The 24,448-nt window shown below is 31.8% G+C and overlaps 2 protein-coding genes across 2 annotated transcripts in view; both read left to right on the forward strand.

Annotated features, from left to right (window-relative positions):
- Positions 1-3,686: 3,686 nt before the first annotated feature.
- LOC112688978 (26S proteasome regulatory subunit 4-like) lies at positions 3,687-5,844 on the forward strand. The gene is made up of 8 exons (XM_025562446.1): positions 3,687-3,751; positions 3,811-3,946; positions 4,020-4,144; positions 4,461-4,646; positions 4,716-5,030; positions 5,099-5,296; positions 5,357-5,566; positions 5,710-5,844. Exons 1-8 carry the CDS (start codon positions 3,749-3,751, stop codon positions 5,842-5,844), a joined length of 1,308 nt encoding a protein of 435 aa, XP_025418231.1. The 5' UTR covers positions 3,687-3,748.
- An 11,680-nt stretch (positions 5,845-17,524) lies between these two features.
- The window catches only part of LOC112688962 (alpha-tocopherol transfer protein), a 46,315-nt gene continuing 39,391 nt past the window's right edge, over positions 17,525-24,448 (forward strand). Inside the window, exon 1 of the mRNA XM_025562412.1 lies at positions 17,525-17,635. Coding sequence (XP_025418197.1) covers positions 17,608-17,635 — 28 coding nt within the window. The 5' untranslated portion in view covers positions 17,525-17,607. The remainder of the gene's footprint in view (positions 17,636-24,448) is intronic.

Raw genomic sequence — 24,448 nt, forward strand, 5'->3', positions numbered from 1 at the left:
ATAGACAAGTACGTATAAGACCCACGTATAAAGTACAAATCGATATCTTTTTTGACTGGTTAGACGTCTTCCTCTCACCACGTAAATCGGAAGTTTGGTAAATTGAGCTGCCAAGTCGAAAATTTAATAAGAACTTGCCGCTACCCTATTCTAGAAAAAACTAAAATGTTGCCACTGTGACCGAATCCATACATTTTTATCGATCATCTCATTTACTAATTTTATAAACCGACTTTCGTTTCATTTTTTTTCTCTTAAAATATATATTTTTATGTGCATCCAAAATGTGTGTAGTGCACGAAACCAAAAAAGCAGGCCAAATATTATACTGTTCATACTATTAACAATAATGGTTTGGAATTTCAAAAGACGAGAACGCTCTCCGCCGACCCTGACACTCGCGTATTATTAGCGACATAAGTATTACAAACGATTTAGTTCTTATTCATCATATAAATAAGTAAGCACCTTCTATTCAGGTAATTGTACGACCTGATATCATTTATATTTAAGAAATTCTCCGAAAAAAATATTTTATTATTATCTATGCACGAGTGTGGGGGTATATTATATTATGGATAAAGGTTATTATTGAGAATATTGCCGGAGCGACCACGTTTTGTTCATCCGTCTGTAAATTACGAACGCGACCCCTTGTCGTAAATCCGTCGCCCAAGGGTAGAAACATTATCGTTTCATTCCCCGTGGCGCATTCAAAACATAACTTATGGGGTGGAGAGTTTGTCGTGTTCCGTACAAAAGAATTGTGTTTTATATGATTTTATGCGGCGCTCACTTGCAGGTACATCGAGACAGTGCCGTACCGAGGGTAGAGTAAACGGGACACTCGCCCAGGGCCTAACGTATGTATTAATGTATATCGTGTAAATAAAAAATATTTCCAAATATTTTAGCAACGTCTTAGAATTCAAATATGTTTCAGATAATATCAATGTTTGCTAATAAAAAAAAACGTTTTTACAACAAACTGACTGTTAGAAGAACATAGCAAATAGCATTATTTTGAATAAACACTGATATTATTAAAATATACTGTAATAGTATGTGGTGAATTGAAGCTTATTTTCGTATAAAGATTCTATTATTATACAGTTTTCACCTGCCACGGACATTCATTGAATGTCATGTGAATATTGACTGAGTCCTCGAATTCTAATATTGCCGAGGGTTTTGCGAAAAACTGGTAATTAAATAGTCGATTGTATGTTTGAATGTTCATTGTGCGGTATAATCCGACTTAAAAAAAAAATCAATTGCAAGGGTTAAGAAAAAATTAAATGTGAAAGTAACCCCACTCCACAGAGATATCAAACGAGACATAAAAGCGTCAGACGACATTATAATTAATTTTCCCACGCGATCCATAAGGGACGTCGTTAATTGTGAAACTCAACTTTCCATTGTCTTAAGTTAATGACATTTTATGGACCCGATATTTGGAGCACGATTATTACAAATTACAGTAAAAAAAAACTTAATTATAAACCGTTTTTAATTATTTTTGTGTCATTACAGCCATAGGTGACGATACTGTAACAGTGATAAGGGTAGTTTTGTTTTTGTCTGTCAAAAAAAAAAATAAACGCTCGACGAACAACATTTTCAAATTTTTTTTAGGTACAGTGGATTCCACCACTTGTATTATTACCGGTTAATATGGGCAGGTCATTCGCGTAATATGGGGAAAATGGTCTGATCTTAAATTCAATGTATACTAACAAGGTTGAAAAATCGTATAAAGGTCCCCACACACTGCTGCGGTGGCATTGGCGATTTTTTATCCAGTATAAGCATAATATATTTATATATTACACACAATAATTGTATAGTTAATTAATTTATTCCTATGTAATACAGTATATTATTTTATAAATTGACGATTAATCTATATAGTACGTTAGTACTAAGTTGTGTACTTTTACTATTATATTTATAATGTATATATAATATATTATACCTATTATTTAAATACACTTGAATAGTTTCTAGGAAATAATCGAAGTCAATATTATCCATATAATCGAACTTTAATTTTAAATACGAAGTTTTAACTTACAAGTATACTAAAACAAATTAGTTAGTAGTTAGTCAGTTAATAATGAATAAAAAAAAATAATTTCTAATTTCGTATATTGTCCATAATTTCATAATCTTAATATAGAAGTATAGAGTTAGTTTGAGTATAGTATTAAATAATTTAAAATAATAATTAATAATACAAATTTATTTGAAGTACTAACATTGATTTTGGGGAAAAAATTAATAATGTCAATTGAAAATACCGCTGCGCGGTGGCGATAAAATCGAGCATGTTTTTATAAATATCGCGAGGCGATATTTTACCGTAGCCGAATTACCGCTGCAGCGTGCGAATTCCCATTACAACACGTGTGTACAGTTTTATCGCCACCGCTACCGCGGCAGTGTGCGGACACCTTAATATAGGCACTCGGTTTGATTTATGTGGTCACTATTCATTTTTTTCATAGCTTTAGAATTTGTAACTAATACAATTGGGTTTCGTCGTACCTATGAGATATTGTTTATCAAAAGTAATAAACATAATTTAATACCGAATGGGATTCCGTGGTTGCAGAACAAAACATTTACAACAGTACACGTCGTCACGATATCCCTTACTTGTTGCCTAAATCCACGACTGCCGTTAATAAAATGCAAAACGACTAAACATAGATATGACATGGTAACGTTAACCGTTCCAAGCCCTGTTGCGCGTCAGTGATTCGAATCGAAATAAGTCGGTATTAAATTTATAAATTTCCTGTACAAAACTCTCTTTTCAACGGCAAAAATCAAAACGACCTGGCCACGAACATTTTTCAACGAGATAATATGAAACAATTACATTACAATTTTTTTTGAAAAAAAAAAAAAAAAAACTATCAGGTAATCTACGCGACTGAAATAAATAACGAATATTCGTGTTGCAAATCCGCGTGTTCACGACTATTTTTGAACCGTGCGGTTCGGGTCTTGACGTTGTTGTTTTTATGACGTTCGCGGTGCGGTGTTTTATTGGTGCGGCCACCCGAGCAGTTTTCGCCTCAAATCCCCCACGCCAGTCAATCGATCAAAACGGTGTGGACTGCTAGCGTCGTGATGTACCGCGTTTGGCATCACGGATTACGCCCCGCACAAAGTGTGTCCCCGGGGCTCGAAAATCACCGGACAATAGACGCGGGTACGTACGCGTGTGCGATGCGTTGGACGGCTAGCAGCATCCCCGAAGGGATTCGTAACGCCGCCGCGTAATTCACAACCCCTCATCTGCGTCGAACTCAACGGCGACGGGGCCGAGAGGGAGGGTTAAGTCCGTCCGCTCGGCGACAGTTGTTCGACAGCGTCACGGCGGCACGCGTTCCGACAGCGCCCCGGCGGTTATGTTGGCAACGGTGCTCCGCCGTCATCGGTTACTGCGGAAACCGGTGTACCTGTTCGCCGGGATTTCTTCGTATTTGGCAATAGTGGGGTGGGGGTGCACTGTCGCCGCCGCTGCCGCAGCCGCGCAGCAACCCCAACGAGCCGAGGCCCTCTCGCGGACGACGGTGTTTTGATGTCAGTTGGCTGACGGTTCACTCGGCGTGCGCACTTGTCTCGTTCGTTCTCGGTGCTCTCCGCGATCTTCTCGTCCGTCTTGTGATATCCGTGTGTAACCGTTCGTTTAGCGCGGCCGTTCGACGTTGTCAGTTAGCTTCGCTCCGTCAAAATGGTCGGTATCTGTTGTTTACCCGTTGCTTTGTTTTTCAAATTTTATTGTTTTTTGTCTAGGGCCAAAGCCAGTCAAGCGATGAGAATGAAGAGAAGAAGCAGCAGCCTAAGAAACAGTTCGAGCCGATCATTCCGAAACCGGTGTCCCGCAAAAAGATCTTCAAGGGTCCGGACGCGGCTTCTAAACTACCGATTAGTACGTATAATACGTCGTAATGCCTTATAAAATCCGATTCGATATAAATCATCAATCATGTATCATCTCGCAGTTAAACCGGACAAGAATTGCCGTTTGAAGTTGTTGAAACTGGAACGTATTAAGGACTATCTGTTGATGGAAGAAGAGTTCATTGTAAACTGTGGTAGATTAAAGTCCCAAGAAGAAGAAGATGAGGTATATATTACATTATTTATATTATATTTATTATACTACATTATACGTTGCTACTACAAACCACTTATTTCATGACATTTTTGAGATTCAAATGATTAAATAATTCATTTAAGTCAAATTATCCATACTAGTATTATTATTATTATTATTATTATTATTATTATTATTATATTAGTAACTTCTTCTTGTGTTTGTTAATGTTGTATTTACATGAAATTTAATCTCAATAAATCTCATGCATTTTATTTATTTATAATATACATTATACAGTAAAAATCAGGATTTTTATATCAAATTTTTTGTTTATAATTTTTAGACAGATCTTTTAAAAATTGAAGAGATACGTGGTACTCCAATGGATGTTGGTGTATTGAAAGAGTTAATTAATGAAGATCATGCTATTGTATCATCATCTGTCAGCAGTGATTATTATGTTAACGTAATGTCATTTGTTAACAAAGAATTGTTAATACCCGGTTGCACTCTGCTACTACATCACAAAGTAAATTAAATTATTTATAACATATACATTAATTTTTAACTTTATTGTAAATATATTTTGGTATAATAGAATCATTCAGTGGTTGGAGCGCTGACAGATGATGTGGATCCTTTGGTGTCTGTCATGAAGCTTGTAAAAGCACCTCAAGAAACTTATGGTGACATTGGCGGCTTAGAAACACAAATACAAGAAATAAAAGAAGCTGTTGAGTTGCCTCTTACTCATCCTGAATTATATGAAGAAATGGGTGTTAAGCCTCCCAAAGGTGTTATTCTATATGGACCGCCAGGAACAGGAAAAACGCTTTTAGCTAAAGCTGTTGCACGCCAGACATCTGCAACATTCTTGAGAGTTGTTGGATCTGAACTAATCCAAAAGTATTTGGTATGTTATACATAAACTATTAAATATCTATAATTTATAAAAATTCATAATTTATTATAAATTCTTAGGGAGATGGTCCTAAATTAGTAAGACAACTGTTCCGTTTAGCTGAAGAGCATGCGCCATCCATTATTTTTATTGATGAAATTGATTCAATCGGCACTAAACGCTATAATTCAAATTCTGGTGGTCAACGTGAAATTCAGCGTACCATGTTGGAACTTTTGAATCAGTTGGATGGTTTTGATGATAATAATGATATTAAGGTATACTATTATATTATTTAATAGCTTGAATTCCTTAATTAAATTGTTTTCATTTTTAAGGTGATCATGGCTACAAATCGTATTGAATCTTTGGATCCAGCTTTGATACGTCCTGGACGTATTGACCGTAAGATTGAATTTCCAATACCTAATGATGAAACAAAACTTCGTATATTTAATATACATTCATCTAAAATGACATTATCTGAAGACATTGATATAAAGGAACTTATTTCAGCTAAGGATGATATTTCTGGTGCTGATATTAAGGTAAACATAAATGTTTCTTTAAAATGTTACTGTATTATTATTTTTTTATTATATTAATTTATAATCTGTGTTAATTATGCTTAAATTCAAGTTAATATTTACATCAAAATACTTCTGTTGTTGTATAACAATTTTTTTTACAGGCTATTTGTACTGAAGCAGGATTATTGGCTCTCCGTGAGCGTCGAATGAAAGTAATTTCAGAGGATTTTAAGAAAGCATGGGGTACAATTTTGTATCGTAAAAAAGATGGAATACCCGAACAATTATACTCTTAATGTGTTTATAATTATTTTAATTCTTTGTGTTTGGATTCAATAAAATATCTTTTTAAATTATGCAATTATACAAATTTTATTTTTATATTTCCTTTAAATGAACCTTTTAATATATATTTGTTATAAATAGTTTATGAAAGATGAAAATCTTTATAAAAATAATTCATGGTAGTTAACTCTATTATTGAACATTTAATAATAATTGCAAAAAACAAACACTAAAGCTGAACCTCACTTGACTTGGACCTTGTTTCACTCACTGATGTTCTGAGAAATATCAAGAAGTTGAAATAATACGGAATTCATTTTATGGATCAAAAAGTCTTAAATATACAAATATATAATATATATATATATATACACTACCATCATTGATAAAATATACTATATATATATATATATATATATATATAGTAGTATATAACTTCCAAAGCAAATACAGTTATATAGTATAAGTCTGATGAAAAAAAATTGTGTTAAAGATTTATTAATTATTGTGGAAAATTACAATGTGTGTGGTGTTGTTCATATATAAATAAGTGTATGAATTGATTACAATTTTATAGTAGTTACTAATTTGATCGCTTAATGGATTTTAACGTTTTTCGATGGCTATTGTTTGTCTTTTGTTCAGAAACTTGACAGTGAAAATATACGCGCGCTGTGAATTTGACGTACAATATAGCTCACTTAACTGGTGTTCAGAGGGGAGTAAATGTTTAAACATGCACTACTGGAACAGAGCTGTTGCAATGGCATTATAATAACGATGCTTAAGTTGCCTATGCGTACATTTTTTCAGGCGCTTTTAAAAATGTTTTTTTTTTTATTTCTCAACTCGCGCCCTATCATGGCGTCTGGAACAACTAAACAATAACATTTTTCTTTTAATAATCAAATAGATTTTTTTTTTTATGTACAAACATACTTGCCGTTGGTTTCCATTCAATAAACGTCTGGACATTTTAAGGGCTTTGCGAACGGACCGTTTTTAAGGGGTTCAGTATAGGTAACAACATTAGGGCATGCGTGTACACATGTTAGCATAGTAATTGATTATTAGTTTAGCGAGGCGCAGAGCCGGCAAGAACTTTTGAGGTTCTCGAGGTTGATAGATCCCAGGTCCCCTTTACTTACACTTGTTCGGCCGAGAAATTTTCGTTCAATTGAAATATTAAGATTTGCATCTCATCATGCTATGGCGAATGAGATTATAAAATAATTTTGTATAAAATGCCAAGACGACGAGTCCTCTTGGGGTTACGGGCCACGGAGCTCTAGTCCTCACTGCCCCACCTTCTCGTCGATCCTGGTGGGAGGACCGACGATAACGACTCGATTCCGAATACTCAATTACCAAATAATTTCAGATTATCAACTTAATTGTGATAAATCATGATACGGGTTTATTCAGCGACGATAACAAATTCTTTGGTGCATCTACAATAATGTAAGATATTCATTTTTTTTTTTTATGTAGAAATAAATATAATATAATAATGTGCCGAGGTAATAGCAAAAGTTGGTAAATAAATTATAACAAATAAAACAAAACATCTTTATTAGAAAAGAAGATTAAATTTTATACGATTGCGGATTGATTAATTCTAGCAACATGAAAAACTGTGACAACTGTAATTCCATTTTGTAATAGTAATAAAATTGTTGAATACTGTAGATAATAATTGTATTAAATATGAATATATAGAATAATATACTACCGCCAGTCGTTCATATGCACAAGTAGAGTTTTATTTTTGAAAGGCTAATTCATTTTTTTTTTTTTATACTACTTTGGTAACTTTGGTACTTTGACTCTTAATTTTTAATTTGTATATTTATCTATTATGTGATGGACAGATAAATATTCGGGAGATTAATTAATCCCTTACATAGTTTTGTTACGCCTATATAGTCATTAGAGCCCGGAGTGAAATTTCGAATTGAGTAAATTGTATAAAATATAAACTTATAGAATAATATAATTTATAAGTAGGTATACGAAAAAAATCCGATATAATATAATACAATATGTACCTATCAGTTGTACATAAATACTTCGATTGCGAAAAATTCGTCGAAATGTACATACAAGTCATTCCTGAAAAAATTGCGTCAAAACAAGTCATTACACACGAAAAAATGGAACGGTCAACAATGCATGTATCATTTGTGTGTACTTTTTGCCAATTCCACTGGTAATCAACCTAGTAATTTCAAATAACAAGATTTCTAGTAAGTGATTTGAATTCGTCATTTTGTCTACACGAGATTGACTGAATCACAGTTAAAGTTTTTAAATTCAATTTTGATCAATTAACACTTAAAATTTCTTAAATTATAAAAATGTTCATATCAAATTTGTGGAATTTACCGATCAGTATTAGAAAAATTGGACTTATCGATCTCAAGTACACATAATATAGAATTTAAAACAGTTTTTAAAAAAGTCTTATCACGTTATTCCGTCGATCGGTATGATTGACAAAAGATAGATATGTTTCGGTTGAAATAATCGACAGTTTGAAAACAACACACTTAATTGTATTTTTTTCCCCCATTAATTATTACGGGAAATATAAATAAAAATTATTATAATTTATTTTTTTTTCCCATAATAATCTAATTTTTTTTTTTTTATGCGTAACCATAAAGAATATTTTGATGTAGGTAGTTTATGTTTTTGTCACGGTCATTCGTCTGGAGACGTATTTAGCTGGCTTGTGTTCGGAGTGTTGGCAAAACGCTGCAAGCTCTCTCGTCCGAACCCTTTGATCCCTGTACGTGTTCAATACGTAGTACAGCGGTGAGCGGATCAACGAAAACACCGCTTCGAACACTGTACGCACTTGGGTTTGAAGTACATGGGTGAGTTTCGACATCGACACAGCGACTTAGATTTCCGCGGTCGCGGTCTGGCACCCGTTCGAGCTCGAGCGAGCTTAATGCACTGCGACCGGGATGCGAATTAATCGCGACGATGTCGCTTATTGGGTTAAAACTCGACGTGAACGTTAATCAACTTTGACTGCAAACTAATGCACCGCTAGCACATTTGCCGACGGTTCTCGTAATTGCGTTATCTCGTCAAGTCACGAGTTCCAGTCGGAAGTTCGCTGAAAGCTGTTTGCTGCATTACAGGGTCACGAGGGTTACGTATCACGAGGAGTTTGGATTTTTTTATTTTTTTGTTTTTTGCACGATTCAATTTTTATCGTCAAACGCATGTGCATGGGACGTGTTAATGTATCGCTCGAGACTCGCAGGGTTTCGTTTGAAAATAAATAAACAAATAAATGCGACCGACGGACCGTCAGCACATCAAAAATCCTACGTGATATGTTTTCCTTTTATGGTCCGAGGGTGACGATACCGCCTCGCGTTGTCATGGGAAAAAAAAATCATTAAAACCTATACTTGCCGTAATAATCGTAACGCTTCCGCCGATCTGCAGGCAGGGGCGGACTGGCATATCGGGAAATTTTCCAAAGGACTGGCCAAAGGTCGAATTGTGGGGTTGGCGCGTTCGGTTTTAATAACATTTTATTGCAGTTTTTATAATACAACAAAAATTTTGCTCTCTTTAAAATCTTCGAATTACAAATGAAACATTTTCAATAATGACCAATATTACGTCATTTGTCGCACCAAGAATATTTATTAAAACTTCATTTACCACTTGGAATTTTGCATAAAATAATAATTCCTTAATAAATAAGTCAATAAATGATTGTTTCCACGTATGTACCTATGTGTTGTATTATTTGTTCGTGTTTTGAAGATTCAACTGAAAAAATGTGAGGTGTTATGACATAAATGTTAAAATAGTGTAATAGGTTAAACAATGGTTTTGGAGCTGCTTTTAAAACAAAGTCCCGGTCCGCACTGAATGAGTCAGCCGATGTCTCTAAAGTATGCGTTTTTGTGCTCATATGCGACTAATTAAAGTCCGAATGCCGAGTAACGATGCGTACATGTTTAATGACTGTATTTTGATGGACGTGTACGTATTTTCGACGTCATTACTCTGAAGTCGAAAACTTGCGAAACACAATAAAACCATAGCTATATAATTTTTATATTGTTACTGTACACGTACTTGTTATATTGTTATTGTTAATACATCGTTTCTTAGTGATGCATATATTTGTGGTTACTTGTTAACCTTAGAAAGTTGTTATTACAAACATGGGATTTTTCCTCATTGGCCGCCAACTTAATATTCGTACTCCGGTCGGGGAGATTTTTCATAAGATAAAGCTTAACGGAAAATGCCTATATGACGTCAAGCGTGATCGACTATAGATCGATTATCAGTTATTACCGACAATAACTCGTTACGAAAAGACGCTTGCAATTTTTCGCACGTCAAGACGTAGCGTGGCTTAGGAAAAACTCCGTCACCTAAGGCCGAGCGTACACTGGTAAAGCAAAATTGACTGAAGGAATTTAAGTCATGTTTAGTAATTTTGCTTTAAGTCAAAATAAAGCATTATTATGATTGCATACTAGATAAAACATAGTTAGTCAAATCAAAGTAAAACCAGTCGTCCAGTATAACCTGACGAGGAGGACGTTGCTATTCCTATTTTATTGTTTCTTTTAAAAGAAATTGAACAGGAAGAAAATAAATTTTGTTTTTGTAATCATAAAGAGACTGACATTCTTGGATTATCGATATTAAATTTTCGAGGTTAATTTCATGCTCCACAGATATTTTATAAGTCTAATGAATAAAATAAATAATAATATTATACACATTATATGGTACCTTGTACTTATTTACTTAATTTTTATTTCAGATGATTTTTTTTCAGATAATACGTATAGTATATAAGATTTATATGCATTTAAAAAGTGTCAAATATGATGCAAATATGCAAAGAAAAAGTGGCTAAATATGCAATTATATGCATTATGTTATACTTTATAAAATGTGGTTTTTTTTTTTTTTTTTAATCACACTTTTATACCAAATAAAATTCTAAATATTTTATCAAAACCAAAAAAAGAACTATAATATCTACTGCTTTATATTTTAAATCATTTAAATCAATCTAAAACATTTAGGGAACTTAAAAACGAGAGTAAAATAAAAAAAAAACTGAAAATAAATATTTTAGATAATTTGAAGTTACTACTATCAAAAAACTAATTAAAAACTTAAAAAAAAAAAATACCTTTTAAAATAATATTTTTGAAATTTAATATCTATCATGTCTATTTGTGCTCTATTCGAGGCGATTATAAAATTTACTGTAAATTAAAATGTGTAGTTAATTTATTAAAAATCCATTAAATATGCATGTTCTATGCATTTATGAACAAATATGCAATAACCCTCGAGATATACAAAATATGCAATATAAAACTTGGTGTTTAAATTCGGTGTGATAAGAATCGTGGACATTTTAAACCTCCATAGATGTGCATAGACTTAGTATAAACATGCAAATGCATATAAATTCGGGCTCTAGGTATAACCATCCAGTGACTGCTTGATTATGACTAATCGAAATAGCACACGTTCTATTTCAACAAAACAATATTAGTCATGACTAAAGTCAAAAATGTTTTGTTTTGACAGCGCTTTAACAGTGTGCGTGTTTTCCATAAAATATAAATGTTTTATTTTATATAAGTCACAATAAAGCGCTTTTAGGCGTTTTAAAGCAGTTTTGCTTTACTAGTGTGCGGTCACCCTAAGTGATACGATGTTCAGTCATGAGTGACAATACATTGTTTAAATGTATGTTAATTTCATCGTAAACAATGATAACGCCCGTAAGGCAAACAGTACATATAGCTAAATACGTAATAACGAAATACATTATGTAAGATAGTACAAAGTAAGAGATAAGAAAAATAAAAATAAACTACACTATGTAAGAAAAAGATTATAGTAAAGGAATAATATCAATAAGGATAAACAGAAAATCGAACAGAAAATGACTCACGTCAAATAAGACTCAAATTTAATGTCAGTCGGCTTCGATTAATGTTGTTTCTGTAGTACATATTTAAAATGTCTCGACTTTGTTAAAAATAGTTTTAAATTTTGTGATAACGCAAAATATTATATTATAAAACGATTTCTAAAGCATGTGGCAAGTTTGCAGCAAACTTTGTCGTGAATACTTATATAACGCAGGCCAACTGCGCTAGTAAGTTCTAACTGATTGATCACAGAAAATATCGCGTCTTGGCCTAATGCGAATTCGGTGCACCGAGTTACAACTAAGTGTTCAAAGTTTGAAATATATCATTTGCAATATTTCACAAGAACGTGACACATTGAATTTATTTTTAATTATTGTTACTGTATATTTATTTCTTTAGAAAAATAATGATCCATAGGTCTATTATAACGTTTGTAATGAAACTTGATATAATTTCCCAGTATTCAGTTTATCATCGACTTACTGCAATTGGACAACAGTAAAAAATGCAACTCGACAACTCAACCACATTTTAGATTATTGTAAATGCCCTATAAACATTAAATATGATACAACTCATTCAACTGATACAGGTATGTGGTATAGGTTTTTTATAAATTTTATTATTTAAGTATAATTTTTTTATAAATCATAATACTAATTATATTATATAATTATTTAATACATTAATTCCATGTAGACTACAGGTATATCCTAAATATATTAACTAAACTATATTCCTATTAAATTTTTTTTGTTCCTTAAAAAATTGTAAATACTGTAAATGTGTAATACCAATGAAAACAATCACTAACAGGTCTTGTTTTATCTAAAAAATGTGCAATATCCATAAAAATAAAACCTATATAAAAGAAAATTTCGTCGAGACTTGATAGAAGCATGCAAAAGGCCTCAACGGCCTATATAGCATTAAATATATATATATATATATATATGTATATAAAAGAATTTTTTTCAAAATACCGAAATATTTCATAATCTTATGTTTCATAAAATTTTCAAACACTAGTTACAACTCGATTGCGTGTGACTATGTGAAAGCCGAAATTTCTTAACGAATATGTTTATTTTTTATACCGCCCTTTATTGGCAAGTGTTTTGCTTAGATCTTGCATAGAGATGGAAAACAACGTTGGTTCGATTGGCATTCCAGAATTCTCGTCCACAATAACGGTATGGATGCTCTGAACTTTTCTAAAGCGTGTGTGCTCATATTTACAATTCGCACTCGTCAACTTCAACAAAGCCCGCGCGCGTATGGGACTTATGTTTCGTACGAGATCCCATTTTTAATCGATTTCTCGCAAATATTCTATGTCCGGACTGGTTATTGAGTACATTCGATTTTATCCATCGTAATCGTAATCATTTTTCACCACAGATTAGTAAGCAGATCAGTAGGTTTGGAATTTGACGTGATATACCGGTAAACGTATATTTTAATAAATCTTAACTATAATTATCACGAAAACGCATTTTATAAATGCACATTGGCATATATATATAAGCATACATAAGCATCAGGGTATTGTAAACGTTAAACTTTAATGTTTCATGGGAAAGTTCTCAAATTCATAAAAAAGCAATGCGTCATGTCACGCAAGCGGTATATCTTTAGTACAGCGATTCCCAACCCATGGGCCGCGAGCAAGTGGTACTGGGCCGTGAATCATATTATATTAACATTACTTACATATATTTTCAAATTATTAAATATCAGCAAATGAAGAAGATTCGTTGATTGAACTTTCATGTGATCAGACTCTAAAATCGTTTTTTAAAACTATACCATTATTAGCATTCTAGTTATTTATTTATTTATTTTTTTTAATATTCGGCAAGACTTCCCAGCAATTTCTAAAATTTGACTTAGAAACTTGGTGGGTTATATTTCGACAACCTGTGTGTCTGTGTGAACGAGCTTTTTCTACTTTAATTTTTTTAAAAAAAAAAATGTAGGAATAAATTTAATTTTGAGTGATTTAAGGCTAAAATTTTTCATTTTTAATCCAGATATTGATTCTCTTGTGGAGGACAATCCAAAATTACATTAAATTACTTAACTCTTGAATAATCTGGTTCGATAGTTTTTTTTTTTTGATAAACAATTTTTTTTTAATAAATAAATTGTATAAATAAATTTAATAAATAACTGACGTATGTGCATATTATACATGTGTAACTATTGGTGGGCGTCAAAGATTTTCTACGAAATTGGTACTACTACTAAAAAGGTTGGGAACCACTGCTCTAGTATTATAAAAATGATAATAATTATGTGATCTTCGAGGCTACAATGAATATGATCATTATAATTATCATAATTAAATAATTATAATTTTTATACGGCAATCCAGATAAAATGTCACATATCCTGTTATTTGTAACATGCTTTATAATTGTTCAGAGTTTAATAGTTTATAGTGTAAACTTTGTACTAACAGCTAATAATGATTGAGAAAAAAAACAGCATCATGGTTATTTTTCCACGCCAAGCTACGCGCTACACAATATCGATATTTACTTCATCGTGTTTATTGATACACAATTATGCACAGTAATTTTTTACACGCACGCAGTGCACAGGCGACAGTTGCACAAAATGTTCGATTTTTTCCTCCGATTCGAGTCTCGCCGCGCTCGGTACGATCGTCGGGGTAGTGCGGACGTGTCCACTTGCTTCTGACTCAGCGTCGTCCGGTCCGCGATCGGACGGGCCAAACGTGCGGGTTTACCGGTGACGTTTTGTCGTTCTCGTTTCGTGTACGCGTAGTCGTGCGACAGGAAATGACCGACACTAAAACGTGCGCACGGCTGTGGTTTAGCTGTTTTCGTAACATCGATTTAATTTACAACTCATTACCGTTCACGGGTACTTGGTATTTATATATGTACGAACGCCGCACGTGTAATTGTACATTATTTACAACCGGTTGACACACAGACACGGATTGTATGTTTTCCGTGTGCGTTTCTCAAAGGGTCGCGTACACCATGTATTGTTTATCGGGTGTTTATTTCGTCGACAACTATTTTTCTCCTAGACTTTCATTATTTTCCTTTCTCTAGTGGTCCCATTTATTTATTTTTTATTTTTTTGGATCTTGAGAAAAAGTTACATACATATTTTCAAGTCATTGCTACGAGTAGTACACAGCGAGGCTGTGTATCACCCACCGTCTATTGTAATAAAAGTTGTTTATCGTTTTATAGTGATTTTTCAGAAAACGTGTGCAATGATTCCAACCGCAACACGAAGCACTATAGGTTTACGCGTATTTTATTTCGAACAAAAATTATAATCGCGTTTTTTGATTTTTACCATTGTTGGCACAAGTAAAGAAATCTGTGCTTCAGGTATGGGCTGCTGAAATAATGTAACTAAAGTACGTAAATTAATTCGATTTCATCGCCAATCGTTCTTATATTGTTTCGAAGATAAACCATTCCATATTATACATGTATAAAACAAACATATTGAATTCTTGAAATTAATGTTCCAAATGATTATGTTTACGTATTGTTATTATCCTTGATCGAGTTACCCTAGTTGTTGTACCGAATGTATACGATTATATAAGTTTATTTGTTTATACGTGCAAAGAGAGGCTATCAAATCATAGTAGGTAATTAGATAATTAAATACATCTTGAGAAAAAATGCCAAGGGCACCTCAAGTAAATCAACTCATCGGGCTTAAAATTATATATTTTAACATTAACTCGTTTCAAAATTATCAAAATACCTATTTAATAACGAAAAAATACATTTTAGAGTACTTTGAAGTCAAGTAAATACGTTGCAGATAACACCTACATTCAAACAGGTTTAGTTAACAATACCTACATAATTATCATAATGTAGTAACATGCGCATCGCAGACTTAGGTAACAATTTAAGTAATAAAATATAATTTAATTCTCAGTCTTTTAGTTTATTTGCTTATTATTTTATTCGCAGGTAATTAATACTTAGATAATTATCAGAAATATGTGTTTTATTGTGTACCTACCTAATATAATTAATATTATCGTTGCATACCAAGTTTATTATGAGCCAACATAAATTAATAAATATTCATAATTCGTATTCGTTAAATTCAATATTTCATACATTCTCCCAAAATTCGTAAGAATAACAGTATTTTCTTGATCAATCATTGACTTGATGAAATTGATCATTGAAAATGATAATTTGTATGTTCACGATCCTTTTTATAACGAGTATTAATGATACGTTGATAATTCGAATTGCGCCTTTAAAAAATTAATTTTCAATTTTTAATATAATCTTTTAAAGTTTTCTTGTAAAAGCCTACCAGGTCCGACTTACGACATGAACTTCGATTTCGCCCTGACACCGTAAGTTGGTGTGGTACGCCACCAGCTACGGCTGGTTGTAAAACCAGTTAACCGTTGTCTAATCGTTGTTAGGAACATTGTTGGGTTATTTTAAGAATACGAGCAATTCTATAATAATTCAAGTATATTTTTCTATTTTTCTAATCCAACAGGAAGCAGATAAGTAAGTTTATAAAAATTGTTGCCACAGCATAGTTTTAATACATAATAAAGATTTTATAACTTCCCTTACACAAGAGAATCAATTATCAGATGGAAGTTGTGCGATTTGAGGATGTGTTTGTGTGAGTTAAATCACCATACTGCAATTCGTTAGGATTAGGATTAATAATAAGTCTTGTCGTACGATCAATTGTATTATCAATAGTTTAGCATTTAATTATTTAATTCTATAATTTATACTACAAAAACGATAAACAATTAATTTCAATCAGATGCGATTTTTATGTAAATTGTACGGACATTAGACTAAGCCTCAATTTCACCTTTTTTCTGCCATTCAATAAGAATACTCGAAAGTAATATTGTCAAGTTATTATGGTCTACATCGTTTTTAATCACTATTCCACCTTAAACTGTCACCGTAATGCAATCAATAGAAATAACGTATATCGGTAAAGACGAACGAATGGTTGATGGAGCGTATATAATATGCATTAAACGCGGAGACACTAACCCGGGAGCGGCGAACGTCTGCGGTTCAGAATTGCTTAACTTAGTAAGCATCACCGATCGAAGTGATTTTACATTACACACATAAAATCAGCTATTTGCTGCTACATATTTTAAATGTTTTATGCGCGTTACATTGTTTATCATTATAAATTTTATAAGAGTTGTATTTGAATATTATTTTTTTTTTCTTTTTAGTTTTTGGAAAGCGAATTACATAAGAACCGGCTCGTCAATAAAATTGCAGTGCTCGCACGTCATGAGTTCGCCTTGCCCGCATTAGCCGGTAACAAACTGTACGCGTTGACCATATTTATTTTATTTTATTTTCAGTCTTAGGTGATTTCAAAAAATGTTTTCCCCTCACAGCGACTGACCGAACCGTACTACCCCCACCGGGCGGTCTCCGACTCGACGGAGTGATCCGGGAGGGGGGGGGGATAAATAATAATACCAGACGAGAGTCCCCACGGTTGTCGGCTTAAGGCTTCCGCGGACGGGTGAGAGGTTTGACGGCGTGACGCTATTGGCGATTGGAACGCGCGCGCGAAAAAACAAACGATAATCAACCGGATGACCGTGACGGAACGCGCGTGCGCGGAACCACACACCGAGCCGCGAGAATATATATAACGTTACTATTACTATTATCATCATTATTGTTATTATTATTATTACTATTACTATTATCGTAAGCGGTCGAGCCGCGACACCGCAAACGCGTTCATAACGTCTCCGGCCGACTACCCGTGTAACACGTGCGCCGCGCGATGATCTCGTTGGAAAAGATTCCGTTCGGTACGTATTCCATCACAGTATACTACTATACATAATCATAACGGTAAACGGCATGATACGGATTTTACGTTGTTGCCACTGGTCGTCGTTATGTTTTCCGCGGGCCCACGCGCGCAAAGGCGGTTCGACATTTGTTTTCGGTTTGCGTCCCGGGAACAGGTAACGGGGTGAATAACAACCGTTCGCCCGCCGCCGCAAAACAATACGTTTCAAAGTCTACGAATTATTTCCGTCGCGGCACAGAGCCGAGACGCGACCGTTGTTCGTTCGTTTTCGTTCCGTCCAACAACCACGTTCGTGTACTCGTGTGTTACCTACTCTGGTCACCGAGTGTTACCCAAGTACTCGTTGCTTAGGAAACCTCAAATACCTGTCGGTGGTTCGGCGAACCGCAAAACGCAATTATTACGTCGAACCGCCTCTGCGATGATGCATCTATAGTTACTACCCTAGTGTTACGATATTAAGACACCGAGCCGGTGACCAACCGCCATAAACCGTAGGTAATTACTGACAATGTATTGCCTCGGTTACCACGGTCCACCGGCGATGATATTGTTATCAGGGTCATAGTTACCAGTTAAGCAGGATAAACAACTACGGCCTACGACTTCCGTTATTAGGGGACCTCGGATTTTTATGAAAATTTTTTTTTTTTTATACAACTTTCATCGTATGTAATTAATATCTCAAAGAAATAAAATGAATCTTAAGTTGTAATTGCTACAATACCATTATAATTTTGTCTGTAAAAATTTAAAAGTAAATTTCAATTATTAATTTTTGATGTACAACTCATGTGTGGAGAGGGGTGCATAGATACTCAACTGTTGACAAGGGGTCACATATTCTAGCTTGCTTAAGGCTTCAAAATGCCTAAATCAGGCTCTGATTATTATTAGGCAATGACCAAATACCGTGTAATTATCGTATTATTTTTAGTACCATATTATTATCATATTGCTCTTTTTTTCGCAATCTGTATTATGTTTGGCGCTTAATTCTATATTTTTCCAATGAATTGCAATTGTATTTCGCACGGGAAATCATCGCAGGGATGTACGAGTGTATATAACAAGATAAAAATTAACTTAAAATCGTTACAATATTTTTCTTATAGGTTTTTGTTACGTGTTCAGACATCACTTTTCAAACTTTTTTTTTACTCTTTACAGTAATATTTTTACTATCGTATCGGCGATTCGAATATTTCGTTGTCATCACGTTTCAATATTTCTAATGCTCTGAGTGATGATACATTCTAATAAATTATTAAGTAAATTGAACTATTCCGTTATTTTCAAAGTCACATTACGGAAACTATCCACGTGGCATATATTAGAAGTAATATTTTATTGGACATTATTTATGCTAAAAATTATTAGACGGATTATGTAATAGAGACACAAAATACTGTTTTCTTATAATAGGCGATTACAAGACATTTGATGGAAATGTGTGCGTAATTAATTCAGGGAAACTGTATTGAATGCTACCCATTTACCCGTCTTATAAAAAGTATACTTTTATAGTGTACTTAATTTAAAAACACAAAATAAAACTTGGAAAATACTTAAATACAAGACATAAATTTGCTTTTCTATTTATTATTCTAGTTATCGGATGTTTTTCTTTTAGTTTGTTTTATTATTATAAACCATAATACACTAGGATTCCTAATTTATTTTATTTACCAATTATAAAAAAAATTAAAATGATTTATCTATTGTTGAATAATATTTTTAAAACATAAATGTTTAAAAATGTTGTATTTTTATAAAATTTTTATTAAATAAAAAACAACTATGAGATGATGTAATTTTATTTAAGTTTCAAACAATTAATTTTCAGTATTCTATGTGTTAATATACATTTTTTTTAATATTAAATAATGCTTATTATTTTACTGTCTCTAGCCGTAAAAAAATGTTATCCGACCATGGTATTTATATATATATATATATATATATATATATATATATATATATAGGTATAAATATAGTTGAACCATGTTCTACAGGAAAACATATATTACACATATGTGTCACGGTCAAACATATTCGATCGGTGGTCAATTCAAAGTTTGATTGGTTAAAGCCATATAGAATGTCTATTTTAGAATTGTTCAAGTCCGAATTAAATACTTTTAATTTTCAGATTAATATTAGTTACTGCCACCACCTATATAGTTTTTATATGGTGTTATAATATAACGTTTTAATGATAGAAACTTTAATAAATATTACCTGCAAAATATGAAGCTATTATATTATGACATAATAATTATTCATTAAATTCGCCGGCCATTATTATTTCTACCGCATTTAATAAATATGTTTATAACATTCTATCGCAATCATTTTACATGTATTTATTTTAAAAAAACTATCATAAAAAAATTAAAAGAAAAAAAACACATTTATAGTATTACAATGAAAATGTACAAACATTAAGTATTTACAATTTTATTATTAACGATTGTTTTGTAAACTGAGTTACAAAACTAAGCCGCTATTATCTTAGTTGATGTGGTATATAATCTATAACTTATTGTTGTATATACGTACCTAAACAGCAGGAATAGCAATACTTTACGAACTATATAATATCAAATCATACTTATACATAGTTAAACCACATTTAAGAAAATATCACAAAAATTTAAAACGCATGCGTTTTGTTAAATAATAAAGTTGGTTATCCAATTGATTTGCGACTTTTAAACTAACATATTATTACAGTGTTAATACTTTAAAAATATGCGTACTATCAATTAACCATGTTGAGTGAAGTATATAAAAAAGCGAACGTTTTAAAGCTAATCGAAATCGACGTTATTAATAATTAATAACTATAGAGGTAGAACATTGATGACTTTTGCTTTTTTTTTCCTCCAAGTCTTGCGAATGCTGACCTTTAGCTCCTCGTATAAATTAATTTCATTTTCTTTTTAATTCTACATTTATAATTATTTATTTGCATTATTTGGCAATAATGCTTTTTTTCACGTCATTTTTAAGTTTTGAGGGTGTGATATATACGTCGATTAAATATGAAATTACGTTATCCACGGGACAAAACCATTCAGTGTTTATTTTATAATTAAGGGTCCAATTTTGTTTTATTTCAATGAGAGAAACTTTATTAATAATGTAACATTTTTATTTTTTCCTTCAAATAAATGGATTCAAAGCTATTTAAATGTTAACATTCATAAGAACTACATTTTGTTTTTGTTATAAAAAATTATTGAGATAAATTATTGAAAAATCAAATATGCTCTACATCATACATAATGTTTTATTATTTAAAAAAGAAAGAAAAGTAAAGGTGTTTATTATATTGAATAGTTTTGTCTTTCACATATTTTTACTGCCTAAAAATCGCTTAGAAAATATTTATTTTATTTATAAGTCCATAGACACTACCATGATTACACCTAATTATCATTACACCTTCCCTAATCTCTCCCCTCCCCGAACCCATATCCTCGTCAATCTTAAAAGTGTTACACCCATTGTACACTTTTGAGTATCGTGTCCTTTTAGCAAAACTCTTTATAATAACATAAGTAAGAGGCATTTACTAGTTATTTGTTATTTGTTTTTCTGTAGATCATTTTATAATTTTTTTGTTTGTTCTTCTTTGTCATCAAGAACCTAGGAGTCATAATTCATTACAGTGATAATTTTTTAAAGTAAGACCACGATTACAAGGAACATTTCAAATGATCGTTTCATAAATTTATTATGAACGCAATTACCCTTAATATGCTTGAAAGTTGTTTAAAGCGGGAATAATTTGTTGGTCCGATTTGAATCCGTTATTTTTCTTTAATATAAAAAAATGTTATGCATCACATATTTTATATTTCTATTTAGTTTGTATTAATTTATATGGTTGTTTACAGATAAAAATGATATTTTAAATATCACAAATGATACATTATTTACTTTTAGTTTATGTCAAATATATACTAAATTAAATATTATATCATACACATGTTCAGTATGTATAATTTATCACAAATTGCGATAACTCACAATAGGAAATAACAAATTCTTTTTTTTTTTAATAGTTTGAAGGCTATATTATAGAAACAAGTTAGAAAATCTATTTTTGCAAGCATTTTAGACTTCCAGTTTATAAACTTATTTTAAAAAATAAACTAGAATTCCATTTAAAATTTAAAAATGATTTGGTAATTACTTATATATAAATAAATATGTATATAATATTGTATATATTAACTGGCTGAGATGAATATATCTTAATGTCAATAATCGTAACTGTGTACACTTAATGACAGGGACTGGTACCATCAAGTTTTTACGGTTCCGCTTCCGGTTCTGATTATGAATTATTTTATTATAAGGTTCGGGTTCTGGTTATTGAAAAATACAAAATAAGGGCTTGGGTTCGGGTTTCGATTCCGGTATTATAGGGTTCTAAATAAAATTATTTTAAATTCATTTCGTAGTATTTTTTAATACATATTTAAACATTTCATATATGTTACCGGTATTATGGCATTATACTAAGCAATATGGCATAATATATGAAAATAAAAGTCTCAAAATGTCACTCTCCAACTAATTTATATAATATAATATAATATATTTATATATATGTATCGCAATGAGTTTTTTTTTAACAGCTATATACAGGGTTGTGAAGAGAAATCAGTGGACCCAGGAATAAATTAATCCAGGGTCTTCTCACGCGAGGTATTAAACTTGCCACTGATATCCAGTGTCTTATTTAAAATATGTATACCAAAGAGATAATGTAACACAGTCATGGTTATTATACAGACAAAATATTATTATTATGTATGTAATTGGGCTTGGCCCGTTTAAAACTTTAAAACTTTAATAAATAAATAAATATAATAAAAATAATTATTTATAGCCTATGGGTCTTTCTTGAAAATGTTATTTGTCTACGTTTTAAATCAATATTGTAGTATTCACTTTATTGTAGACTCGTTATAATTATACAGCATACGCTATAATTATTTTGTTAGGTTATTAGCACGATTCATGTTGGTGATCCATAAATCACTCGACACCATAACCGAGATGTAGTGAACTTGGCCAGGCCCCGGGTATTTTTTTGAAGCCCGAGCTCCTGGTCTACTGCCCCAACTGCCCTCCCTCTATATTGTAGTAGTAATAATATTATTATTAATACAATAGTTTTGTCTAATACGATAGTTTTTCATTAAATGTTACGAAAAACTTTAAAACTATTTCGTCTAGGTTTAAAATCGGAATTTTTTTCAAACAACTTAACATCATAAAACCGTATTTATTTTACAATCGCAGTTCGTATATAAATTCCATTCAGTTAAAAAAAAAAACGACGGGAAACGTGTTATTTTTATTGAACTGGTCATCGATAAAGAATAACAGACGAACAGACGATAAATACGCATTGTTAGGAAACTCGAGTTGCGTTTTAGTAAGTGACGGTCTAGATGATTAACGAATAAAATAAAATAATAAAATACGGGGGTTAAGTGGTTAAGTGGCCATCAATGATTAAATTAAATTAACTTTAGTTATCCGACTGAAATTTATATTATCGTATTGTCCATTGTATTTTATTAATTTGATTAACACACAAATACGTCTAGTTTTATTTACTAAGCTATTGCTTATATATATTTTAAATCGGAAATTTGAAGTTATTTTCACGTATTTTATACATGTAAATTCTGGTATAAAATTCAGATGACTATTGTCTATAAGTCTTAATGTAAACACCGATATAAAACGAATTGTACTATATAGAAATGAAATCCTTTACTAAATCCATTATTTTACTATTATTTTATTATTTCGATAATAACTATTTGAATTATATTAATGCCTGGCATAGGCAGATATTTGGTTTCATCTGTGGGGGGCTTAACATTTTTGTCTTATTCATTAGCGTAAATAAATATTTTCAGTCGCTTCCGACGTTTCCGCTAAATAACTGTAGTGCTACTCCTACTTTATTCTAGCTGAGGCACCAAATATATATATATATATATATATATAGGTAATAGGAACATAAAAAATAAAATATTGAATAGCTACTAAATTATTTTTATTTTAATTGTATATATCTATTTTTTTGTTCAAATGTATTTACAATTATTTCAGTATTAATAGATTTAGAAATTTATTTTTCAATGTATAATATTGAGGTGTTGTTGAACCTTTCCTGCAGCATAGAAGTTCGAAGCCAAGTTTTTATTCTACGCATGGTCGAAAAATTTCTTTCATAAGTAGAGGAACTTATAGAAATTGTTAAAGCAACTTGAAATAGTTTATATAAATTAGGGAAAGTCTGTTTTGTTAAAAACTTTTTCGCATCATTTGAAGTTATATAATTTTCATCAGTAGACTGCAATATACAATTCTTTGCCACTTCTATTTCTGACTGTAATATATCTTTAGATACATTTATCAAATCCTGAAAAATATACAAAATACAAGTTCACTTTTAATAAAACTAGAAAACTAGAGCATAGGTAAGTAAAAATCAATTTTCAGAAACCGATACGATATTTATTTTACAATTATCTATAAAGAAAAGACTTTCCTCAAAGTTTAATTGAAAAAATTGATCAACAATTGTAGCCATTTGGAGGCTTTCGGTAGAAAATATTTTTTCCAAATTTATCAAGATAGCATCAAATACAGGAAAAAAAGCATTTTTTCTAAAATAATCTTCAATGGTTTTAATATTGCCATTAATATTTTGTTCAGCACTTGTAGTTGCAGTAGTATCAAAATGTTTAAGATTGTGTGGCTCTTATCT

This window comes from Sipha flava, unplaced genomic scaffold (assembly GCF_003268045.1).
Source record: "Sipha flava isolate LNK unplaced genomic scaffold, YSA_version1 41_pilon_pilon, whole genome shotgun sequence".
NCBI classification, from domain to species: Eukaryota; Metazoa; Arthropoda; class Insecta; order Hemiptera; family Aphididae; genus Sipha; species Sipha flava.

Excerpts from the sequence above, each read along its gene's own strand:
- LOC112688978 (XM_025562446.1), top strand. Across the intron at positions 4,145-4,460 it reads CCCAAGAAGAAGAAGATGAG|ACAGATCTTTTAAAAATTGA; the intron begins GTATATATTACA and ends TATAATTTTTAG. Across the intron at positions 5,297-5,356 it reads ATGATAATAATGATATTAAG|GTGATCATGGCTACAAATCG; the intron begins GTATACTATTAT and ends TTCATTTTTAAG.